We start from the raw sequence: 24032 nt of genomic DNA on the forward strand, positions 1-24032 counted from the left end.
ACTTCTTCAATATACTGGTGTTGGGCTTATACATCTCCTAAATGTGAAATCAGAGTTCTTTATAGATAAACTCTAATAATAAAAAGACCTAAGTATTGACATTTTCGGGCTCCCCCAAACTGACTGTTTCTGGATATCACCAAAAATCAAAGCTGAAAGACCTAACTACGTACACAGAATATAACCAGGGTCACCAGATATTTGAGGATATGTCTCTCAACATGATAGAACATAGAACTACATACAGAAAAAAAAAAAAAAGTGAAAGGAAATAGACATTGTAGAAATAGAAGAGTATATTAGAATAATCATAATTAGTATCTTCAGAAAGATAAAATATTGCATTCATCAAATAGAAACAAAGTGCTATGGAAAGAAACCCTGACTTACTAAAAAGAGCTCTTAGAAATTTAAAATATGAGAGGGAGGAAAAAACTCAAAAGAAAGCTTGTATGATAAAGTCGAGGACATCTCCCAGAACAAAAGAGGTAAGTACTAGAAGGCAGATAAAAGAATTAAGGATCAATCCAGGAGATTCAACATCAGATTAGTAAGTATCCAAAGACAGAACAGAAAGTAGGGAAGAAAAGTATATATGGAGGGATATACATGTGCATAAATACATATAGGAACATTTCTCAGAGTGAAAAGATATAGATTTTTCAGGGAGAAAGGCCCAGACTATTTAGTATAATGAGGTTAAAAAAAAAAAAAGGCCAACACCAAAGCACATCATTGTGATATTTCAGAAAACTAAGGATAAAGGGAAAATCCCAAAATCTTCCTGGGAAGGAAAAGTCACACATAAAGTATGGAGAATAAAAATGGCATGTCAGTTAACAACAGCACTGGAATCTAGAAACCAATGGAGCAATGTCTTCACAGGTCTCAAAAAATTTATTTCCAACCTAGAATTCTATACCTAATCAAATAACAAGAAAATATATTGCCAAACATGCACTATCTTAAAAAGGTTTTCTTCCTGTGGACCCACTGGAAGAATCTACTGGAGGATGTAGTTCTACAAAATAAGAGAGAATCAGAAAGAGGATGGGAATAAAAGCAAATACTACTGGGGTGCGTGGTGGCTCAGTGGGTTAAGCCTCTGTCTTTGGCTCAGGTTATGATCTCAGGGTCCTGGGATTGAGCCCCCGCATCCTGCTCTCTGCTCAGCAGGGAGCCTGCTTCCCCTTCTCTTTCTGCCTACTTGTGATCTCTCTCTCTGTCAAATAAATGAATAAAATCTTAAAAAAAAAAAAAAAAGCAAATACTACATATGGAAACCACAAAGCAATACAAGAAAGAGAATTTAGGGGCGCCTGGGTGGCTCAGTGAGTTAAAGCCTCTGCCTTCAGCTCAGGTCATGATCCCAGGGTCCTGGGATTGAGCCCCACATCAGGCTCTCTGCTCAGCAGGGAGCCTGCTTCCCTCTCTCTCTCTGCCTGCTTCTCTGCCTACTTGTGATCTCTGTCAAATAAATAAAATCTTAAAAAAAAAGGAAAGAATTTACATATTTTATTTTAGCATAACAGTAAACAATATTTTCTTAAAAACACTCTACACATTTACTTTTAAAAAACTGAGATGGGGTAGGGGAGGAAATGTATGTATCATGTGAAGGTATGAAGTCGTTATTGTCCAAAATAAAAAATTTGCAGATGATATCTAAAATTGGAAAAATGTAATTTGGAAATTAAAAGAAAAAAACAGAAAACACAGCTAAAAGGGGAGTCAGAGGGGGCGCCTGGGTGGCTCAGTGGGTTAAAGCCTCTGCCTTCGGCTCAGGTCATGATCTCAGGGTCTTGGGATTGAGCCCCACATCAGGATCTCTGCTCAGCAGGGAGCCTGCTCCGTCCTCTCTCTCTGCCTGCCTCTGCCTACTTGTGATCTGTCTGTCGAATAAATAAATAAAATCTTTAAAAGGGGAGTAAGAATTGGGAATGAACAGCAAAACGGCAAGAATATTTCCATAAATATGACAGTACCTGTTAGCTTTCTCAACTATGGATGCATATTACTTTTATAAATGTATAAACTGAATTTTAAAAGCAGGTGGAGAGGGGAGAGAAGGAAGAGGGGGAGGCTGATGGACACATATGGACACACATCTACGAGCTTCTAAGGAAAATAAAATAATTAGGCTCTGGGGCTATAAAGGAAAAAGTAGACCAAAACACATATCTTGCTTATTCTGGGAAAGCTGTACTCAAAATCTATGGACGCTGAGTCTACCAAAGTCTAGCCAAAGCAATGAAGCTTTACATTCAAAAGTCTAACTGAAATAATGCAAGCAAATAACATGAACGGAATAGGCAAAGAGAAGAGTGTATGAATGTTCTAGGCCTAGGGAATGTAGAAGAGATCTTTTCTTAGACCACTCTCTATAGGTTTACTCCCTACCTCACACCCCACCTCTTGTTTTCCCTGGCATATAACAAAAAACAAGGGAGAATGATCACCAACTGGTAAAATTTAAAGAGGGTTAATAAATATGTGAATCAATCATCAGAAATAAATCATTCAACATAGTGAGTAATGAGTGAAATAGATTTAAAGTCATGAGTTCCAGAACAAAGCAAAATTCCTTTTTTTCAGCGAACAGGTAAACTGCCTGTGAAATCTTAATGGCAACAAATGTAATTTTGATATATCCAAAAGTTTATAAAGAATAATAGCAGAAATAAAAATAATGTTTAGGATAGCAAAATCTCTAAGAAGTAAAAGACAGACTCTGTATAAGGATATGGATTTAACCAATTTGTTTTCAGATATTTTAAATGTCCTTAAGATCTCCAGCTTTAGTTACCATAGTTGTGATACCTATCTTTACTTTCACATTTAGATTTCATGATGACAAGATATAGTTTAATTTCTTTTTGTTGAGAAATATTCAGATTACTAAACAGAAAGGATGTCACTTTAAGGATCAGCAAATTTTCTAGACTATTTTCTTTTTTTTTGATAAAGTTAAATTTATTTATTTTATTTTGATTAAAATATAATTAACATACAGTGATATATTAATACCAGGTGTACAATTCAATTGATATATTAATACCAGGTGTACAATTCAATTCAATTCAAGCAAACTCAACACCCAAAGAACAAATAATCCAATCAAGAAATGGGCAGAAGACATGAACAGACATTTCTGCAAAGAAGACATCCAGATGGCCAACAGACACATGAAAAAGTGCTCCATATCACTCGGCATCAGGGAAATACAAATCAAAACCACAATGAGATACCACCTCATACCAGTCAGAATGGCTAAAATTAACAAGTCAGGAAATGACAGATGCTGGCGAGGATGCGGAGAAAGGGGAACCCTCCTACACTGTTGGTGGGAATGCAAGCTGGTGCAACCACTCTGGAAAACAGCATGGAGGTTCCTCAAAATGTTGAAAATAGAACTACCCTATGACCCAGCAATTGCACTACTGGGTATTTATCCTAAAGATACAAACGGTAGTGATCTGAAGGGGCACGTGTGCCCGAATGTTTATAGCAGCAATGTCTACAATAACCAAAGTATGGAAAGAACCTAGATGTCCATCAACAGATGAATGGATAAAGAAGATGTGATATATATACACAATGGAATACTATGAAGCCATCAAAAGGAATGAAATCTTGCCATTTGCGATGACGTGGATGGAACTAGAGGGTATCATGCTTAGCGAAATAAGTCAATCAGAGAAAGGCACCTATCATATGATCTCCCTGATATGAGGAAGTGGAGATGCAACATGGGAGGTTAAGGGGGTAGGAGAAGAACAAATGAAACAAGATGGAAGTGGGAGGGAGACAAACCATAAGTGACTCTTAATTTCACAAAACAATCTGAGGGTTGCTGGGGGAAGGGGATTGGGAAAGGGGGGTTGGGGTTATGGACATTGGGGAGGGTATGTGCTATGGTGAGTTCTGTGAAGTGTGTAAACCTGGCGATTCACAGACCTGTACCCCTGGGATAAAAATATATTATATGTTTATAAAAAATTAAAAAAAAAAACTAGACTATTTTCAACTTAACCAGAGTTTATAAAATTCTAAAACACAGTCTGGGAATTATCTGGAGAGGAACTGTTCACTGAAAAATAACTTTGGAATTGGTTTACTTAGAAGGGTCTAATAAAGTTATCCTGATATTCAAGATGATCTTTTTAGGCTTATTAACACTTCACATAGTTTGAAGGTACCTATTAATGAAGTAATAATATAATGCACCTGATTGCTGTTTTTTTAGAATCACAAAGTTTTCTTAAAAGTAAAATTTAACAAAAATACATATACAACATTAAAGATTTATTGATAAACTTCTAGTTTGGAAAGAGGTGGTGGAGGTTATGTGATTAAATAACATAACTTTACAAAATAATTATATGCTACAACTCAAAACAGGATTTTAAAAGTAATGAGAGACAGGGCTACTGAAAGATATAGAAGAGCTTCTCTTCTAAAACTTGCAGCAAGTTTTGTTTAATGAGTCCAATCCTAGTTTTTTTAATACTTATCCATTAATAGTTTACGAAACATCTTAAAATATTTATATGATGCTTTAAGGCATCTTATATACAACTGAAAATATGCATTTCAGGATAAAGTGGTTAGTGTTCTATTCATCTGTTCTTGCATTATGGCTAGAGATTCCCGCTTCAAAAAGTTTGTTTACTGTAAGTCCATAGAGAGACTTAAAAAGGAAGTCAGACAGAAACATTTTGTTGAGACTGCCAAGTTTTAGAAGCCTTTCAAAAGACTTTTACGTATTAAAACCACTTTTAAAATGAACTCCAAATGCAAGCACTGAAGTTGTAGATTAGATGGAAAAAAAATACAATTTTCATCTGTGATTGTCCAGATTCTAACATAATATCACCTGGATTATAATTTACATACATTAATATTTGTGTAGTTTGTACAGTATTATACAGAATAAAGTACGCTATTAATATAAGCCATGGCTTAAAAATAGAAATAACAGTGAAAATCATTATGAAATTGGAATGATTTGCCTGCCCCGCTAAATTACATTTGTTAAGTGGTTAAAAGAAATTATGAATAAATATTTGATCCCTGGTTAAGTGGTTAATGAAGAAGTAAAAAAAATTCAGAGGTAAGCTAATTAATGTCCCACTTGCTATCTCTCCCCCAAACTTTTGGGATTTTAAGGAATATGATCAACTATGGCAGTGTAATAAAAGCAATACGCTGAATATTTTGATTTTGGTAATAATATATATAGGATAGTCTCATGAAATAGTATATGCAAAAGACATTAGAGAACTGAATGGCTGTATGTGAAGAGAAACATCTAAAAATGTATTTATTGGCTGTATTGTCCCTTAAGTTCTTTAAGTTCACCTGTGAGCACAATCTAGTCTCCTTCATTATTTCTATCTTTCAAAATGTTTCATTTCTCCAAGAAGCCTATTCTACAAATTTTGTTGAGGAATCTGAAACATTTCCAGTAGAAAGCAGAAACAGAGTGTTCTCATATCTATCTTTCATAAAGGAGTTTTAAGAAATGTCAGCATGCTTTTACTTAAAAATTTTTAAAATAATATTTATGGGGCACCTGGGTGGCTCATTTTGTTAAGCATCTGACTCTTGATTTCAGCTCAGGTCATGATCTTGGGTTGTGAGATCGATACCCACATTGGGTTCTATGCTCAGAAAGCAGTCTTCTCGGGATTCTCTCTCTCCTGTTGCCTCTCCCCCTGTTCGCACTCTATTTTGCTCTCTAAAACAAATAAAATCTTAAATAGTTTTTAAAAATAAGTATTTATATATTATTATAAAAATTTCCTTAAGAAGGTCCTATGATTAAATGTTACATATATTAATACATGCGTAAGTATGTTATATATATATATGATATGCCACGTCTTACCTGATCCTGCTAATATGCCAGGTAAATTTAAGATAATGATGTATTATATGTTCTATAATATTACACACTAATAATATTTTAATAATTAGCATATAGTAGTTCTATAATAATATATAATAATAAGCTATAATAATCCATTACATTATAATTACATATTATATAAATACCCTGATACATTAGCAGATCAGGGAAGAAAAAATGAGCTAAATCTTCATCAATCAGAATGAGAAGATGAAAAAAATCTAAACAGATAAATCGATAAAATAACAGTTTAAGCATACTGTTTAGAAATATTAGGTAAATTGGAGAAGTTTGTTATAAGTCATCTGGCATGAATTTCAGTGAACAATAGAAGAAAAACATATATGCCAATTTCCCTAAAGGTAGTTTCAAGAATGCTGGCATATTTTTTTTTTTTTTAAGATTTTTTATTTATTTTCAGAGAGTGACAGAGCATGTGTGTACTTGAACAGGGAGTAGGGGAAGAGTGAGCAGGAGAGATTTTTCAAGCAGACTCCCTGCTGAGTGCAGATCCCGATGGAGGGCTTGATCCCAGGACCCTGGAGATCATGACTTGAGTCAAAGAGCTGGTCACTCAACCGACTGAGCTACCCAAGTACCATGGTACATTTTTACTTTTAAATAAGTCTTTTGATTATTACTATTATTTTTTATCATAAGAAATGTCCTTAAATAAATGAATTATTAGTGTAAACCAAATGCCTATTATAGAGGAAAAGGAATTGAAAATTTACACATTTCCTAGTAGCAAAAAATGAAAGAACCAAGTAAAATAAACCCATACTTACTTTAACTGTGATATTCCTATGTCACAGAAATCACGTAGTTTTAGCAATCTATATTGTCTAACTGAATTCCCACTCTAACATGGTGGTCCTTATTCCCAATTGACTACAAAGCACCAGGAAAGTCACAGTTGGGATCATCTCACGAAGAACCAGCACTGAGTATTAGATTATATTATGTTTATTTAAACTATCTTATTTTATAATTGTTATTCACAGCAAGAAAGTCACATGCTCAAAGTCATAATATCAATCATAATTGTTGTTGACAGAACTGAAGTCTCTTACTGAAGAGACACAAGTCAGGAAAAGAAACCAAGATATACAAAGTAATGAAGAGTTAAACATATGAAATTTCCTCCACAGATCCAAAAATAAGAATAGAGGAAATACACAATTTCATCACCCCCAAACTGAGATTCTATCTTCTGACTGCTACCATAAGAAAAATATTAAGTGTGAATGAAATATAGGTATTTTTATAATTTAAAATTGGGTTACACAGAAATTAAAAATCATCAATAAAAGAAAAAATATTATACATGGCAAAGGGTTTAGAGCTCTTGTATATGTGTCTGTCTGTGTAGATATAGGTGTGCATGTGGTTGGTTATCTACCCATCTATCTATTGAGAAAGAATTCTTATAAGATAAGTAAGAGAAAAATAAAGCAAAGGAAATGAACAGGTACTTAATTCAGAATGAACTACAATTGGACAAAAGCACATTAAAAATACGCATGTTCATTATCCATGTATAGTGGTAGACTATAGTTATTATAGTTCTGGAGACTAAACAGTGCATATCAAACACTTTGAAAAAGTATATATCCTTTGATCCAGCTATTTTACCTTTCAGGGGCCTAGCCTAAGGACATAATTAAGACAAGTTGTGAAATACACACAGAGATATTTAGTGGAGTGTTGTTTATAACAGCAAAAAAATGAAAACAAACTAAATGTTCATTAGTAGGGGATTAGGTAAATATCAATTATTAAAAATGATTTATTTTCATATTTGAGAGGAAAATGTATGTATAAGAAGTGGTTCAGTGAGGAAAAAGCTGGTCATCAATTGTATAATGGATCTCAATTTTTTTTAAAACAACCTATATATGCATGCTTCAGAAAAATGTCCAACAACTATTAGAACAAAATATTAATAGAAGTTAATGAAAGACATCTTATTTCCTTTGGCAGGACTTTTTTCAAATTAAAATAAATGAGCATTTAATGTTAAGATAATAAAAAGGCTAAAATATTAGTGAAAGGAGCAATAAAATTGAAACTGAATTACTGAAAACACAGTTTCAGACTGCCTATGGAGTTACAGTTTGTTGGAAAGAGGGAAGGTAAGGTGTGGTAATTACTCTAACAGTCAAATACAAAAATACAGTGGAAATGCAAGGGTATGTGCAGGCCAAGGGTAGAGGACTCAGGAAAAGGAAGGTTCATAAAGAAGGTAGTTTCTGACTTGGACTCTCAGTGAGGATAAGGATTTTAATAGGCTAGGATGTGGGATGGAGCAAGGGAAGCAGCATTCAAGAGTGAGGGAAAAGCTAGGAAAGTGTAGAGGCAAGAAACAGAAACATGTTTAAGAGGATGTTGGGACACCAAGTGCTGCAGAAAAGTGCGTCTGCAGCTTGGCATTGGACTGGGAAAGCTTTTGAAGTCTCCCCTAAGTAAGTGGTCTGCACTTTATTAGGAAGATGATTTTCATATGAAGAGTAGATTGTAGATGGGAGAAACAAGAGAAATAGAAACTGGTGTAGATATTACTATAATTATTCATTTTTTACATCAAAATTTCTCAGTGTTTTTAAATAAATTAAGAAATATCATTCTATTCCCTGTCTTTAGCTGCTTTAAATAAATCTCTAAAACATAACTATGAACTGACAACTTTCATGCAGTTTCTTATGTATGAGGGGTCTATATTTATTTTTTATTTATAACTTTTTGAAATACTCCACAGATGGTTCCTTTAAATAAAGGGATTAGATAATTTATCACTAATGAGTTAAAAATCCCTCTCTTAAAAAATGGGCAGGCCTTCTGGGGTCATCTTTTGATGTGTCATATCATGTGTCCTGAATGATTTTACCCAGAGGAACTAATTTATCAAAAGCTTAAGACCGCAAACGTTAAAAGATTTACAGAGTTACACGTTAGTGTAAAAAGCAGAATGCAGTATTTAGCAAACATGAGTCACAGGGTACAAAGCAGGGTTCATGACAGGGAGACATTGATGAATGGGATTAGATCTAATTGAGGCTTGGTACAAAATGATGGCAAGGATTTTTCTTTTGCTAGCACTCACGTTAATATGTATGTGAGGAGGTATTTTGGGAAACTATGCAAAATTAAAATTAGTTGGCAAAGTTCTAAAGTGAGATCAAATATTAATATATGCATTTCAATAAACACTTCTAGGCTACAAATGATTGATACAATTACTGTACTAATCATAAATCTGGATTCCTTTTAACAGCCTTATGACTCATGGAATTCAGTTGCAAATGATACAGGTGAAAGAATTTTAAACTATTTAAAAGATATGTAACTTTAAGGTTCTACTGATTAACCAAATAATAAACATTTTATAATGCATTCATATGACACTACTGTGGTTACTGTAGTATTAATGCTTATTCAGTTAATTTACAGCTATTTACAAATATCACAAAGAGAGACTACATTTTCCCATGTATTAAAAGATTGTCACAGTCCTTTAAATTAATTCAGTGCTCTGAGTAATAAATCACCCATAACCTTTTGATACTTCTCTCTGTAGGAACAGACATGTAGCAGACACCATGCTTCCACTCAATCTGATTTTCCTAGTATTCATGCTTATTTAAGATGGGGGAAAAACAATGCAAAGGACCTTTTAATTTGTATGAATATTTGCAGTTACCAATGAGTAACTGAACACTGTTTTGTTTACAGGGAGAATAAGGGCCAAAGGAAATGTATTTAGGGCTACAAACATGACAGTAATGATTAAATTTTATTGCCAAATGGGAAACTACATGGAAGATTTAGTTTATAATATTTTTGCTGCTTCATATTTATTATATGAGGAATTCATGTAGACATTCCTGTTTTTTAAATGACATTTCCTTCTACTCAAGTAATTTTAGGCAAAACTTAAATTTACATTGGAACTATATTCAATCATAGTATCTCTACAACATAAAAGATGTTGGTTCTACTAGTATCTTTTCTTTTATTGTACTTTAAGATAAAAACCACTAACATGAGGTGCAAAATTTAAGAAAAGGAAAGGTTAGAGACAGAAATATTACTAAATGTGAGTTTCCAGATGGATAATGAGGAAATCTTGACTTTTCATTTAATGTCAGAAATTTTATCAGTTCCATAAATAAACCTTGCTGCCAGCACCCCCATCCTGCATGGCACTCAGTGAATGCACTTTCTGTTTTCCAGACCTAAAATAGGTACATGTTTTACTCCAAGTAAATAGACATTTAGTTTGGAGGCAAAGATTTCAAGTCAAATAACTATCTATTTCAAAATCAAGTATTGACATGACTAAAGTATTAAAATAAACAAAATTTTAAAAGTTAGTTTCTGTGGACTCTGAGAAACAAACTGAGGGTTTTGGAGTGGGGAGTGGTAGGGGGGTTGGGTGAGCCTAGTGGTGGGTATTAAGGAGGGCACATACTGCATGGAGCACTGGGTGTGGCGTATAAACAATGAATTTTGGAACACTGAAAAAAAATTAAATTAAATTTAAAAAAAAGTTTCTTCTTGAGGAACAAATACAGGCTTATTAATATAACGAAAGTTAAAATAATCCATATAACAAAAACATAAAATATAAAATCCCTATAGGGATTTAATATATATTTAATATATAGAAATATAAAATTCTTAAAGGGATTTAATAACAAATGTACAAAATATATATAAAGAAAGTTATAAAACTTTGCTGAGAAACATATAAGAAAATGTGAATAAGAGAAACTATTCTAGAGTGAAAAAATTTGATAATGAAAAAATATGGGAGACAAAATTTATAAATTTTTAAAAAGATTTTATTTCCTTGGAATTGAAAAAGTTGTGCTAACATTCACTTCTTAGTCAGGGATAGACAAAAACATTTTAAAGACAAAGAATAACATGGGGTGCCTGGCTGATTCAGCTGGTAGAATGTGACTCTTGATCTCAGGGTTGTGAGTTCAAGCCCCATATTGGGCATGGAGTCTACTTTAAACAAAACAAAACAAAACAAAACAACCCCAAAGAATAATGAAGGGGGACTAGCACTGCTTTCTATCAAAAGAAACTATCAAGTATCAGCTATGAAAATAATAGCTACTAGCTCTAGGACAGACAAGCTAAAGAATAGGGTAGAAATCTAATAGACAGAATTATTTGCGTATTTACTGTATTTAAAGCAAAGGTACTTTAAGGGTGGACCGTCAATGTGTTACACAAGAATGTAAGGCTCTTTGAAAAAATTTTGATTCTCGCATGTTTTCTTACATTAAAATAAATTAGGAGAAAATAAAAGTAAAAAAAAATTTAAAAACTTACAGATAAAAAGGGCTTCTGAGGAATTATTCCAAAGGCAGAGAGAAAAAAATTATGAAGTTACTATATGACATAAAAGTTTAAAAAGTTCAGGGTTAAAAAGAACATCTCAAAGATAAGAGTAAATAATAAACTTGAAGAAAGAATTGCAACATGCATCTTAGAGGAAAGAGTTAATATCCCTTGATGATCTCATCCAGTCCTATGGCTTTAAATATCATCTAAATGTTAACAGCTCTCAAATTTATATTTTAGTTTAGACTTTTCTTCTGAACTCCAGATTCTTATATCTAATTGCTTACATGATATCTTCACTTGATGTATCTTAGACAAATTTAAAATGCCCCAATTGAACTTTTTAGTTTTCTGCCACCTTCACCCTACAAATCTGCTCAACTTGAAGTCTTCCCTATTTCTTTTAAGGTGACTTGCTTCTGTCAGTTGTTAAATTAAAAAATCTCAAGAGTCATCCTTGACTTTTTCTTTCCCTCACATCCCAAATCCAATTGGTGATAAAATCCTGCTAGTTCTACCTTTAAGACATATTACAATCTGACTATTTTTCACCAACTCCATTGCTACCAACCTGTTCTGAGCTACCACCATCTTTTACCTGGGTTATTGCATTAGTCTCCCATTTCCACCCTTGCAATACTATAATCTACTCTCAATATGCCAGCCAGAAGGATCTTGAAAACATGATGGAGTTATGTTACTTCTTTCCTCAGATCATGGCATAGCTCCTGATTTGTTCAGAGCTAAAGCCTAAGTCCTTGTAATAACCTACAAGGCTTTACTTGATCTGCCTTCCTCCCCTTGATCTTTGTGATCTCATCACTGTCTACTTTCTTTCCCTTCTTTTTGGTACCAATTATATGTCCTTCTAGCCATTCCATGAATATGCTAGCCTGTATTAGGGATCTGCATTACTTGCTCTACCTGAAAACGAGTCTTCTCCCGTATATCCACGTGGCTAACTTTGTGAACTTCTTCACATTTTATCAGTGAAGCCTACACTGACCATGCTATTTAAAGTAGCAATCTCTTTCCCATCCCATTCTTGACCTCTTCATTTCTTTGCCTACAGCATGTACCACCTTCTAAGATTCTGTTTAATTTACTTATTATATTTATTGTCTTTTTTCCGGCACTAGAATGTGTACTCCAGGAGGGTAAAAAGGTTTGTTTTGTACTTTGATATATCCTTAGCCTCAGGTAAGTATTTGGTACATAGTAGAAATTCAATGAATATTGTTGAATGAATAAATATCCATATCCTAAGCTCTTATAAATATGTGACAAATTTTACAAAAGAGGACTACGCCAGAAAAATGTTCAAATGATTGCTAGATAATTCACAGAAAAGAAAATAGATCCTTAAATTGATGAGAAAAATATTCAACTATATTAGTGAACAAAGGAAAAATGTAAAGAAAATAATATTTATGACTGAAATTAGTAGAGAATCAATAACAAACTTGCAAAGACAAAAGAGGGAGAGAGAACCCCAGATTGAAAAGATTACAGATATATCAACCAGTGACAAGGTATGGGCCTTGTTTGTATGCTGATGGAAGAAGTTAAAAAGAAATCATTTATGAGACAGTGGGGGAAATATAAACACTGATTAAGTAGATATTCATTGACATTAGGTATGAAAAAGACATCCTGGTTTCTTTTAGAGTCACTAAAATGTAAATGGAAGAAATATATGCTTTCTGAGATTTCCTTCAAAACAATACATTACAGATATAGATAGGGTGAAGAAAAGCAGATCGTGTTCTTAAGACTACCCATGAGATAATTCCTAAAATTAGTGATGGGTTCATGGAGTTCATTACAAGATTCCTTGTACTTCTGTGTATGTTTGAAAATAATTTTCTAAAAATTAAAAAGTGAAGACAGTTTAACATCAAAAGCTGGTAAAACTAAAAGGAGAAAGGAGCTCATTTTCTTACACTGATGATATGAGTTAAAATTGGTATAATCACATGGGGAAGGGAGGTAGAAGTTACTAAGCAATATATATCATAAACTTTAAAAGAATGTGCTTATTGCTTGAGTTTGAAATTTTACTTCTAGGAATTTATCATAGGGGTAACTAGACATGAGCACCAAGATAAAGATGTTATTTATTCATCTGACAGAGATCACAAGTAGGCAGAGAGACAGGCAGAAAGAGAAGGGGAAGCAAGCTCCCCGCTGAGCAGAGAGCCCGATTTGGGGCTTGATCCCAGGACTCTGGGATCATGACCTGAGCTGAAGGCAGAAGCTTTAACCCACTGAGCCACCCAGGCACCCCAGAGCACCAAGATAAATATACATAATTCTTTACTGCAATACTACTTATAATAAAATTTATTAAACCTAAATGCCTAACAGAGTCCAGATTAGATTAATTATGGTTAATCTCATCAGACTTTTAAAAGCACAGTGTGCACACATTCTAAATATAAAGATTGCTCAGGGCGCCTGGGTGGCTCAGTGGGTTAAGATTCTGCCTTCGGCTCACGTCATGATCTCAGTGTCCTGGGATTGAGCCCCACATCCGGCTCTCTGCTCGGCAGGGAGCCTGCTTCCCCCTCTCTCTTTGCCTGCCTCTCTGCCTACTTGTGATTTCTCTCTGTCCAATAAATAAATAAAATCTTAAAAAAAAAAAAAAAAGATTGCTGCTGATCTTTAAATACTCTTTAAAGGTCCTTATAGCACCAGAAAAACAAACAACAAATGAACAAACAAACAGAAGAACTGAATTCAAAACTGAACTACCACACAGCATTTAGTATTTTTGAAATTTAACCAAAACAAAAAAGAAATTTAACAACAAAGCCACTCTTTACTTGTTTATGAGAGTACATGAAAGAAGTCAGTGACACACATGTAAGCTTATTTGAATGGGACACATTTGATTCACGTTTTGCTTAATAAGTTGAATCTCTTCAATTTTACTTCTTATATTTATTAAGACTACTACAGATAATATAATTTTAGCAATATATGATATCTGCGTATTGCTTCATATCTTTAGAAATACAAACAAATTTCACTATTTGTGCTTTTTTAATGAATTATTTCAGTATTTTAAGACTAAGAAAAATAAATATTTATAGGTTGACTCACTTTATAGCCCACGCTCCTTCCCCACTATTCATCTTTGTCTCTCTATTCATAGTGATTACAACATAACATAATTTCTTGGAATAAATAAGACACACCAAGCAAATACTTAATCTATGAAATGTGAACAAAATATTAAACAAAAAAAACAAGAACAAAACATAATAAAAACAAAACTCACCTTCTGATACACTTTTAAAAGGAAATATATATTTATAAAATGTAATATTACTTCAACAGTTTTTCCTTTTAAAAGTGTTATGAAAAGGAATTAGGAGCCAAATAAATGTTTTGCTGTTGACACGTATAGTCTGTACAATTACACTGCAAGTGAAATACGAATTTTTAAATAAGTAATAATGACCATCAGGTGGTCAGTATTTCTCGATATTGGTGTTAAAACCCTATTTCCTCTCCAACATCTTGAATACATTACAAAGAAAAAAATCAAGGCCCAAAAGGTATGAGAGAATCTGAAAATAATCTTAAGTTTTCTTTTCAAAGATCTCAACTAGATTAGTTTTAATGACAATAATGCTTTGTTAAAGAAAAAGAAGATATAAGTATATATCTTCAGCTTCCCAGTTATTTTAACATAAAAATAGAACATAGGAAATGTAATAATAGAGGAGTGGGTAATTCAGACCAATCTCCACTGAAGGCAACAAAAAAGTCCAGGCAAAATATAAAAAATATATGCTTGAAGTCATGGAAGAGCTAATGAAACTGTGAAGAATTATAGGCAAGTATCAAGAGAAAGTTAGGAAGCTCTAGAAGGTAATCTCTTCATTACAGTTATTTTCCGTGTGAAGATTTTTTGCTGATCCTGAAGGGAGTCCGAAAAGCTTAGGAACATTGAGAACCTGGTAGAACTGGGGTGTGAAACGGGAAGTTAGGGCCCACTAAACAAATTTCTTCATAAACCCTCCTTGCTTTGGGTTAGAAACCTAAACAGCTTACACTCTAGAGGGTAAAACAACATAGGCAGGCCCTAGCAGAAGTTGCAGTGTAGTTTTCAAATGATCCCAATCCTTGAAACTGGACTACAGTGATTCTAGATTGTTAATGCCACCAGGAACTGAGAAGAAGCAAATGCAAAAAATCCTCTCTGAAAGAAGACTTTATTATCAGAAGTCTTGAAGTATTTCCATAAATAATTCTGCAAATACATATCTGATGCATCAAAGTTAGTATGCCTTCAAGAAAATGAGGCCATGTGAACGAAAACCAGCAGAAAGAGATAAGAGAAACATACGCAGAGTGCTCTAGACCTGGAAATCTCAGACACAGTCTTTAAAATAATTATACCTATTGTGTTCTGTGAGAATTCTTTCCAAGAAATGGAAACCATAAAAAAAGAGAATCAAACAGAAATTCTAAAACTGTAATATAACAAATTAAGAACTTGATGGATTTAAGAAATATTTGACATGGCTGCAAAGAGAAAGTAAACTAAAGAATGTGTAAAAAGAAATTTCCAGAGAGACAAGAAACAAAGAAAAGGAGAGAGTTAAGTCACGGACAAGACAAGGAGAAAGAACTGTGTAATATAACTAGAGTCCCAGAGGTAGAGGAGAGAACAAAAATAGCAGAAGCAATATTTAAAGATATAGTGGTTAAGAACTTCACAAAACTAATGAAAGATAATCCAGACACAAATTCTGAAAGTTCTATGAACCCAAGTAAGAGAAGTAAAAATAAAATTACATAGGTGCAATATAGCAAAACTACTAAAACTCAAAGACAAAGAGAAAATATTTTAGGAAGTCAGAGGTAAAGTTACACTCAAGGGAGCAATACTTAGAATGACAGCTTACTTCAACTACAATAAGAAAGACACATAAGATAATGAAATTGTATCTTCAGAGTGCTAAAGAAAAGGAAGTATACTAAACTGTAATTCTATACCCAGCAAAAAAGTCTTCAAGAAAGAAAGTAAAATAAATACAGCTTCAGACATACAAAAAGTAAGAATATCCATCATCAGCATATCTACTGTAAAGGAAAAGCAAAAAGGTTCTTTAGATGAAAAAAATTATCTTGGATGGAGATGCAGAGATGCTGAAAAAATGGAGAAGAGCAAAAAATATAAATGTGAATATTCACTGTACAGACATCAAAAAAACCCATTTTATGGGTTTAATATATAGAGAAAAATAAAATACATCATAACAGTGGTATGTCAGGGAAAGCGTTAACTCAGGTAAAAAATTTTAAGTTTCCAGCACTTTCTGAGGGTGAAAGTTAACATAGTTACTTTGATAAACTTTGTTAAAGCAAAGGATTTTAATAAAGGACTTTGATAAAGCAAGGATTCAGAATGTTACCCTAAGGGTAACAATTTAAAGAATATAAAAACAGTTTATAGCCTTCTAAGGTCAGAGATGAAAAAAATGGAATATCACTCTGTCACTCTAAAACAAAGTTAAAAAGGAAAAGAATATGGAATAAGCAGGACAATTAGAAAGCAAATCATAAGACAGTAGATTCAAAACCAGTATCAATACATTCATCAAGTAGAAAAAGAATACTTTAAATGATAAAGACTGATTAACAGAACAAAAAGCAAAATTCAATTATGTGATGTTTATGAGATGCCTTTGAAATAAATGATTATAGGATTCAAGTGAAGGAATCAGAAAAAAGATGAACCATGAAAACACGAGCCAAAGAAAAGTGGGATAGCTATATTAACATTAAAGTAAAATTAAGGCTAAGAAAAGTGACTGGATTAAGTATATTTTATAAGAAAAGGAAGATGTAAGAATTCTGAAATATACGGATGTAATAATATAATTTCAATGTATGAGAACCAAAAATTGACAGTACTACAAGGAGAAATATCCCCTAAAAGATGTCCACGCCCTAGTCCCTGGAAGCTGTGAATATGTCACATTACATGGCAAAAGGGATTTTGCAGATGTGGGCTCAATCTAATCAAATGAACCCTTAAAAGCAGAGACTTTTGTCTAATTTTAGGCAGAAGAAATGAAGCAGAAGGGAGGATGAGAGAGATCCAAAGCATGAGAATGAACCGTCCTGCCTTTGTTGGCTAGAAGATGAAATGATAAAGAGGGCAATGTTCCAGGGAATACTGGAGACCTCTAAAAACTGAGAAGGACCACTGGGCAACAACTAACAAGAAAATGGGGACCTCAGCCCTACAGCTGAGTAGAATTGAATTCTGCTAACAACCAGAATGAACTTAGAAGCACATTCTTCCTTCAGAACCTCCAGATAAGAGATCCAACTGGCTGACACCTTTATTTGGCCTTGTGAAAGTCTAAGTGGAATAACCATTTGAGCCTGCTGTAATTCTGGCCTACAGAGCTCTGAGATAATAAATCAGTGTTATTTTAAGTTCATATGTTTGTGTTAATTTGTTAGCATGGGATAGAAAACGGATACAAAATAGAAAAATGCCATGTAATAGAGGGAATTTTTAATAGGTCTCCTCAGTGTATGATAGAACAGGAATTAAAAAAAAAAAGTCTGTAAGAAGATTTAAAGAACACAACCAATTTGGCCTTATATAGAATACTCTAATAAATGACTACAAAATATACATTTTTTTATAAGCACACTTGAAACATATACACCAGCCTACTATGTGCTAGGAATAAAGTGAGTCTACATACTAGGTAATTTCTCTGAATATAATTCAATAAAGCTATAAATAAACAAAAAATAGAATGGAATTTGCCATAGCTTCTTGAGATTAAGAATAAAAAAAAAAACTAAAAAAAAAAACCCTCAAAACTAACAGTTTTATGAAACAATTCTCATTGGATGCCTACATGACACTTAAAAGTATGATTCTCATTTTAAGTATTTCTCTAAACCTGAATTGAAATGGAAATTTGCTCAATACAATAGTATAATTTTATATAAAAACTGATCATAAAAAAAAAAGAAATGCTCCATGGATCAAAGAAGAAATTACAACAGAAGTCAGAAAATATTTTGAACTAAATAATAATCTAAAATACTATGTATCAAAACTTGTGAAATGAAGCTAAAGCTGTGTTTAGAGGGAAACCTAGGGACATTATTGCATAAATTCGAAAGATCAGGTGAAAGCTAATGAACAAACATGTTTATCAGTTAAATGGACAGAGCAGCATAAACCTATTAAAAGTAGACAGAAAGATAAAATAGAAGTAAAGATAAAAAAGTACAAGGGGCACTTGGGTGGCTCAGTCGGTTAAGCATCTGACTTTGGCTCAGGTTCCCATCCCGCCATAGAGCCCACCAGCATTGGGCTCTCTGCTCAGCGGGGAGTCTGCTTCTCCCTCTCCCTCTGCTTGTGCTCTCTCTCTCTCACTTGCTCACTCTCTCTCTCTCTCAAACAAATAAATGAAAATCTTAAAAAAAAAAAGAGATACAATTAAATAGAAAACAAAATCTACAATGAAACAGAAAACACCCGAAAGGAAAAAGCAACAAAGCAAGTATTTGACAGTTGACAAGGGATCATACTAAAAGAAATTACATCAAATACACAGATCTACAGAGATTTGCCTTATCTTCCTCTTAAAATCTATAGACATATCATTTGTGATAGAAAAAAGCAATAGCTGCTAACATCAGAAACTGAGTAACTGGGGCTCCTGGGTGGCTCAGTCAGTCGTTAAGCCATCTGCCTTTGCCTCAGGTCATAAGGGCCCTGGGATGGAGCTCCGCATTGCATCAAGCTCCCTACTCAGCGGGAAGCCTGCTTCTACTTCCCCTACTCCTCCTGCTTCTTGTGTTCCCTCTCTTGCTGTGTCTTTCTGTCAAATTAAAAAAAAAAAAAAAAAAGAAAGAAACAGTAATTTTTGGAAGTTGGAAATCACATGGATCAGATGAACAGAAAAGCTAGAAGAGAAAATCAGGACCCCAGCTATGATATATATGAGAAATGCTTTTCTCATATCTATAAACTCAGAAAAAAGGAATGTGAATAGACTATGAGGTAATTACCAATGACAATCAGTTTAACTGACCAATAAATTGACTGTGATGTTGTATGGTAAATTAAAGCTCTCTAAACAAAATGGAGACCTCCTACTAACCACATTGGAAACAAAAGTAGAATAAGCCTTTGGAAGATCTAGACATCCAGTTAGACAGAAAAGTTTAGAGGTGAAGGAGTAGAGCAGGAGGCAGTTTTAACCAGAAGGAAAACTCTAAAGCACAACAAATAAACTCCAAGTCAAATAAGTAAAGAGGATGCCTCCAAGAAGATGAAATAATGTCACTAGAAATAGGAGAGCCGCAAAGTTAAAAAGAATATACACTAGTTCAGTGTTACTGCTATTATTTTGGGTTAAGGTAAAGATGAGAGAGGTATCTCATGCACATTTGGCATAAAGAAAATTTTGGACTTCGACAGATTAATTTTTAAAAATATTTTTGTCCTGTATTCCAACAAATCAGTCTCTAGGAATCTGGTATACATGCACAAATGTGAAAACAAGCATGCTTTCTGATGCCCTGTTTACCAACAGAACAATGGTTAAATAAAGTATGGTATATCTGCTGTCTGGAGTCTCACAAATGTTAAAAAAAATAAGGTAGATTCTTCATGTATATACCCTAACAGTAAACTAAATAAACTAATAACAAATACAAAGTTGTACATCAACATATATAATATGCTAGCTTTCATGTGAAACCCAGTAAAAAGCTAGAGTTAGATTATGTAATACAAATATTACACACACACACACACATACACAACAAAGTTAACCAAACTGCTAAATTTACTTATTTCTGAGACAGGACACAAGATTGGGTTCTGAGGAAAGTCGAAGGCGGCATTCTACTTCTACATGTAATTCTACATTGTCTGAATTTATTTTAACCAACATCGTATGTTAGTTTTGCAATTAAAATGTCCCATGCACACTTTTATGACAGGAGAGATAACAAGTGATATGGCAAAAAAATATAGCTTATTCTACACTCTTAGGTGATTTTAAGAATAGATTATTATTATGTATTATAGAATATAGTATTCTTAATTATAATCTTTAATCCTTAATTGAGGTAAAATTTTAAAGAAAGATGGAGGTAAAATTATTCCATCAAAAATGGGTAAAATAATTTAAAGATTTTATTGCTAGTTATTTAGAACATCAAGTATACTTGCTCTTAAACCTCTGAAAGATAGTGATTAACAAAATTATTCTAAAACTAATTTTCCCCTTAATTCTCACAAAATAGCCAAACCTATTTAAAAAATTCACTGTTCTGTAGATTGATACATAAAGGAGGCTACTTTTTAGAAATAACCTTATAATTTCCTTAATACAAGAAAAGCTATACTTACAACAAGGAGCAGATTGAACTGGTGGTCCCAGTTGTGGAAAGGTCATAAGAACAGAAATCTCTGGTAGATCATGTTGCTTTATAGTATGTTCAGTTTGGTCAGCCCAAACCACCACTTTTTTCCTCTCTACCAAATGTTCAATTTCTTTGAAGTCAGACTCAAAAGCAGCATTTGAAAGGCCAGCTTCTTTTAATGCACAATACTGTTTTCTTAGGGCTGGAAGTAAAGCATTCAATACTCTATATAAAGAAGGTCACAAGAAAAGAGAGATAAATATTAAATTTTAAATATAGTATTATAGTTTTACATACCATCCAAAGTATTAGCAGATCATTAGAATGACATCCTGTACGTGTTTTCCTTTAGAATGCCTCAACATACTCTCACTACATTAAGAATAGAGTGAAAAAATTCTGGATGGGAATTATAAGCATCAGGTCGTATTCTTAGCTAGTCTTCACTTGCCTCCATCTGACCTTGGATAAACTGAGGTTTCTCCTCTATAACTTGGTGTACAACTAGTCACTGCTTACACCAGGAGACTACTGTGAGAACTAATGAGTTAAATACATATAAAAGGTTTTTGCAAAGCATAATGTGATTTATAAAACAAAGATACTACTGTTACTGATACTAAGTACCATGGAATTAAAATGAAAAATGAAAAAATACACTCTTCAATGATGAGATTCATTTCAGGTATGTAACCTTTCAAAGGAACCATAGTTAACTTTCCTTGAAGTTAGCTCTTCATGAGTAAAAGCAATGGTTTTCAAAGCCATTCAAAGGAGTTCTAGGAGGAAGAGCTGTGGACAAGGATGGTGGGTAAAGGGAATTGATGGGGCACAGGTTTCCTGGCTCCGATTCAAAATCTTTTCTATTGCTATCAGTCGGAGCAATATTGAATGTATCTTTTTATGTATTAGACCTCCATGTAAACGTTCACTGAAGAAAAGCTGCAGTTAAACAGTTACAAATTTATACACTCAGTCAGTGGTTCTTAAGTTTTATATCAAGGAAGATGTCAAACAACTTGACCTTGAAATGCTTCAGTCCTGGTTGTTTCAGTTGACTCAGAACATCCAGGAGAATAGAATCATTTCAAGTATGGGTAGGGCAGTGGGAAAAGGATAGGCATTAATTTTCTCAAGGAAGGAAGGAAGGAAGGAAGCAAGGAAATAATTGCTTTATTACCCCAGAGTCTTAAATATTTAGATAGTAGTACAAATAAATAGTCTGTGACATTTTTCTTTTTGTTGAAGGTAGGGAGTACTCCATTTAAGCCAAGGAGGCAACAACTATAGGGAAAAGTCATTAAGCATAAAGTCAATTTTAAAAAAAGGTTATTTATTGAGCACCTATATGAATCACGTGCTGTGCAGAGGAGAGAACAAAGAAATTTTAACAAAGAACTTTTTTGTCTCTCTAGAAGTCTCGATCTTCCCTAGGCTTACTCTACATTTCTTCATACTTCATAGGTACAAAATGATTATCTCATTGTTTTGATTTGCATTATCTTGATTAGTAATACTGAGTATCTTGTCATATACCCGTTGGCTATCTGTATGTCTTCTTTGGAAAAATGTCTACTTAGATTTTCTGCCCATTTCCAATCAGATTGTTTCCTTTTTTGCTATTGAGTTGTATGTTCTTTATATATTTTGGATATTAACCCCTAATCAGAGATGATTTGCAAATTTTGTATCCTTTGGAAGGTTGCCTTTTTACTTTGTTGATGGTTTCTTTTGCTGTGCAGAAGCTTTTTAGTTTGATGTTAATTTCACTTATGGTTGCTTTTGTTTCTTTTGCTTTTGTAGTAAATCCAAAATATCATCTCCAAGTCTGATGTCAAAGAACTTATTGTCTATGTTTTCTTCTAGGAGTTTTATGATTTCAGGTCTTATGTTCAAGACTTTTATTCATTTTGGGCTAATTTTTAGGTATGGTGCAAGATTGTGGTCCACAGTTTCATTTTTTTGCATGTAGCTGTCTAATTTTCCCAACATCATTTATTGAAGAGACTGTCCTTTCCCCATTGTATATTCTTGGTTCCTCTGCCATAAATTAATTTACCATATATGTGTGCGTTTATTTTGAGCTCTCTATTCTGTTCTATTAAGCTATGTGCTTTTTTTTTTTTTTTTAAGATTTTATTTATTTATTTGACAGACAGAGATCACAAGTAAGGAGAGAGGCTGCCAGAGAGAGAGGTGGGAAGCAGGCTCCCCGCTTGAGCAGGGAGCCTGATGTGGGGCTCGATCCCAGGATGCTGGGACCTGAGCCGAAGGCAGAGGCTTTAACCCACTGAGCCACCCAGGCGCCCCTGCTTTTTGTTTCTTAATAACAGTGCAGTTTCTTTTTAAGTTTCTATTTAAATTCTAATTAGTCAATATAGAGTGTACTCTGTGCTTGTTTTTAAGCTAATACCATACTGTGTTGATTGCTATAGCTTTGTAATATAGTCAGAAGGAAATAAATCAGACAGGAATTGTGACACCTCCAACTGTGTTCTTCTTTCTTGAGATTGCTTTGGTTATTTGGTGTCTTCTGTCTTCTGCAGTGCTATACAGATTTTAGAATTTTTGTTCTATTTCTGTGAAAAATGTCTTTGGAATAATGTTACTCTATTAAATCCACAGATTGCTTTGGACAGTATGGACATTTGAACATTAATTCTTCTAATCCATGAACACAGAATATCTTTTCACTTATTTGTGTCTTCTTCAATTTCTTTCATCAATGTCTTATAGTTTTCAGTGTATTGGTCTTTCATTTCCTTGGTTAAATTTATTCCTAGGGATCTATTATTATTGATGCAACTGTCAACAGGATTGTTTTCTTAATTTTTCTGACAGTTTGTTATTAGTATATAGAAATGCAACAGATTTCTGTACGTTGATTTTGTATCCTGTGACTTTATTTAATTCATTGATCAGTTCTAGTAGTTTTGGTGGTCTTCAGGATTTTCTATATATATATATACTGTCATGTCATCTGCAAATAATAAGTTCTAGGTCTTTTTTCCAGCTTGTATGCCTTTCCTTTTCCGTTTTTTTTTTTTTTTCTTTTTTTCTTTTTTTTTTTTTTCATGTCTAATTGCTTTGGTTAGGACTTTTTTTTGTCTTGTTTTTTGGATTTTACATAGAAGTGAAATCCATATTTTGTGTTTTTGATGACACATTTTAGATTTTTTAAAATCTTGCATATCCATTAATTATTGTAATTAAAGTTAGTTTTTACTACATTTTCTTTTAACTTTCATATTAGCTTTATAAGTAATTCATCTTTTACCTTTACTATATATTAACTTTTACCAGTGCGATTTATACCTTCATGTTTTCTTATTAC

At 33.4% G+C, this 24032-nt stretch overlaps 1 protein-coding gene across 3 annotated transcripts in view; it reads right to left on the minus strand.

Annotated features, from left to right (window-relative positions):
• Window positions 1–24032, minus strand: part of KIF18A (kinesin family member 18A) — an 81672-nt gene that overhangs the window by 18036 nt on the left and 39604 nt on the right. For all 3 annotated transcript variants that reach the window (XM_032843432.1, XM_032843431.1, XM_032843433.1), the window contains one exon: window positions 20685–20923. In XM_032843432.1, coding sequence (XP_032699323.1) covers window positions 20685–20923 — 239 coding nt within the window. The remainder of the gene's footprint in view (window positions 1–20684; window positions 20924–24032) is intronic.

The sequence above is a fragment of the Lontra canadensis genome, unplaced genomic scaffold (assembly GCF_010015895.1).
Source record: "Lontra canadensis isolate GAN:19392208 unplaced genomic scaffold, GSC_riverotter_1.0 scaffold140, whole genome shotgun sequence".
NCBI classification, from domain to species: Eukaryota; Metazoa; Chordata; class Mammalia; order Carnivora; family Mustelidae; genus Lontra; species Lontra canadensis.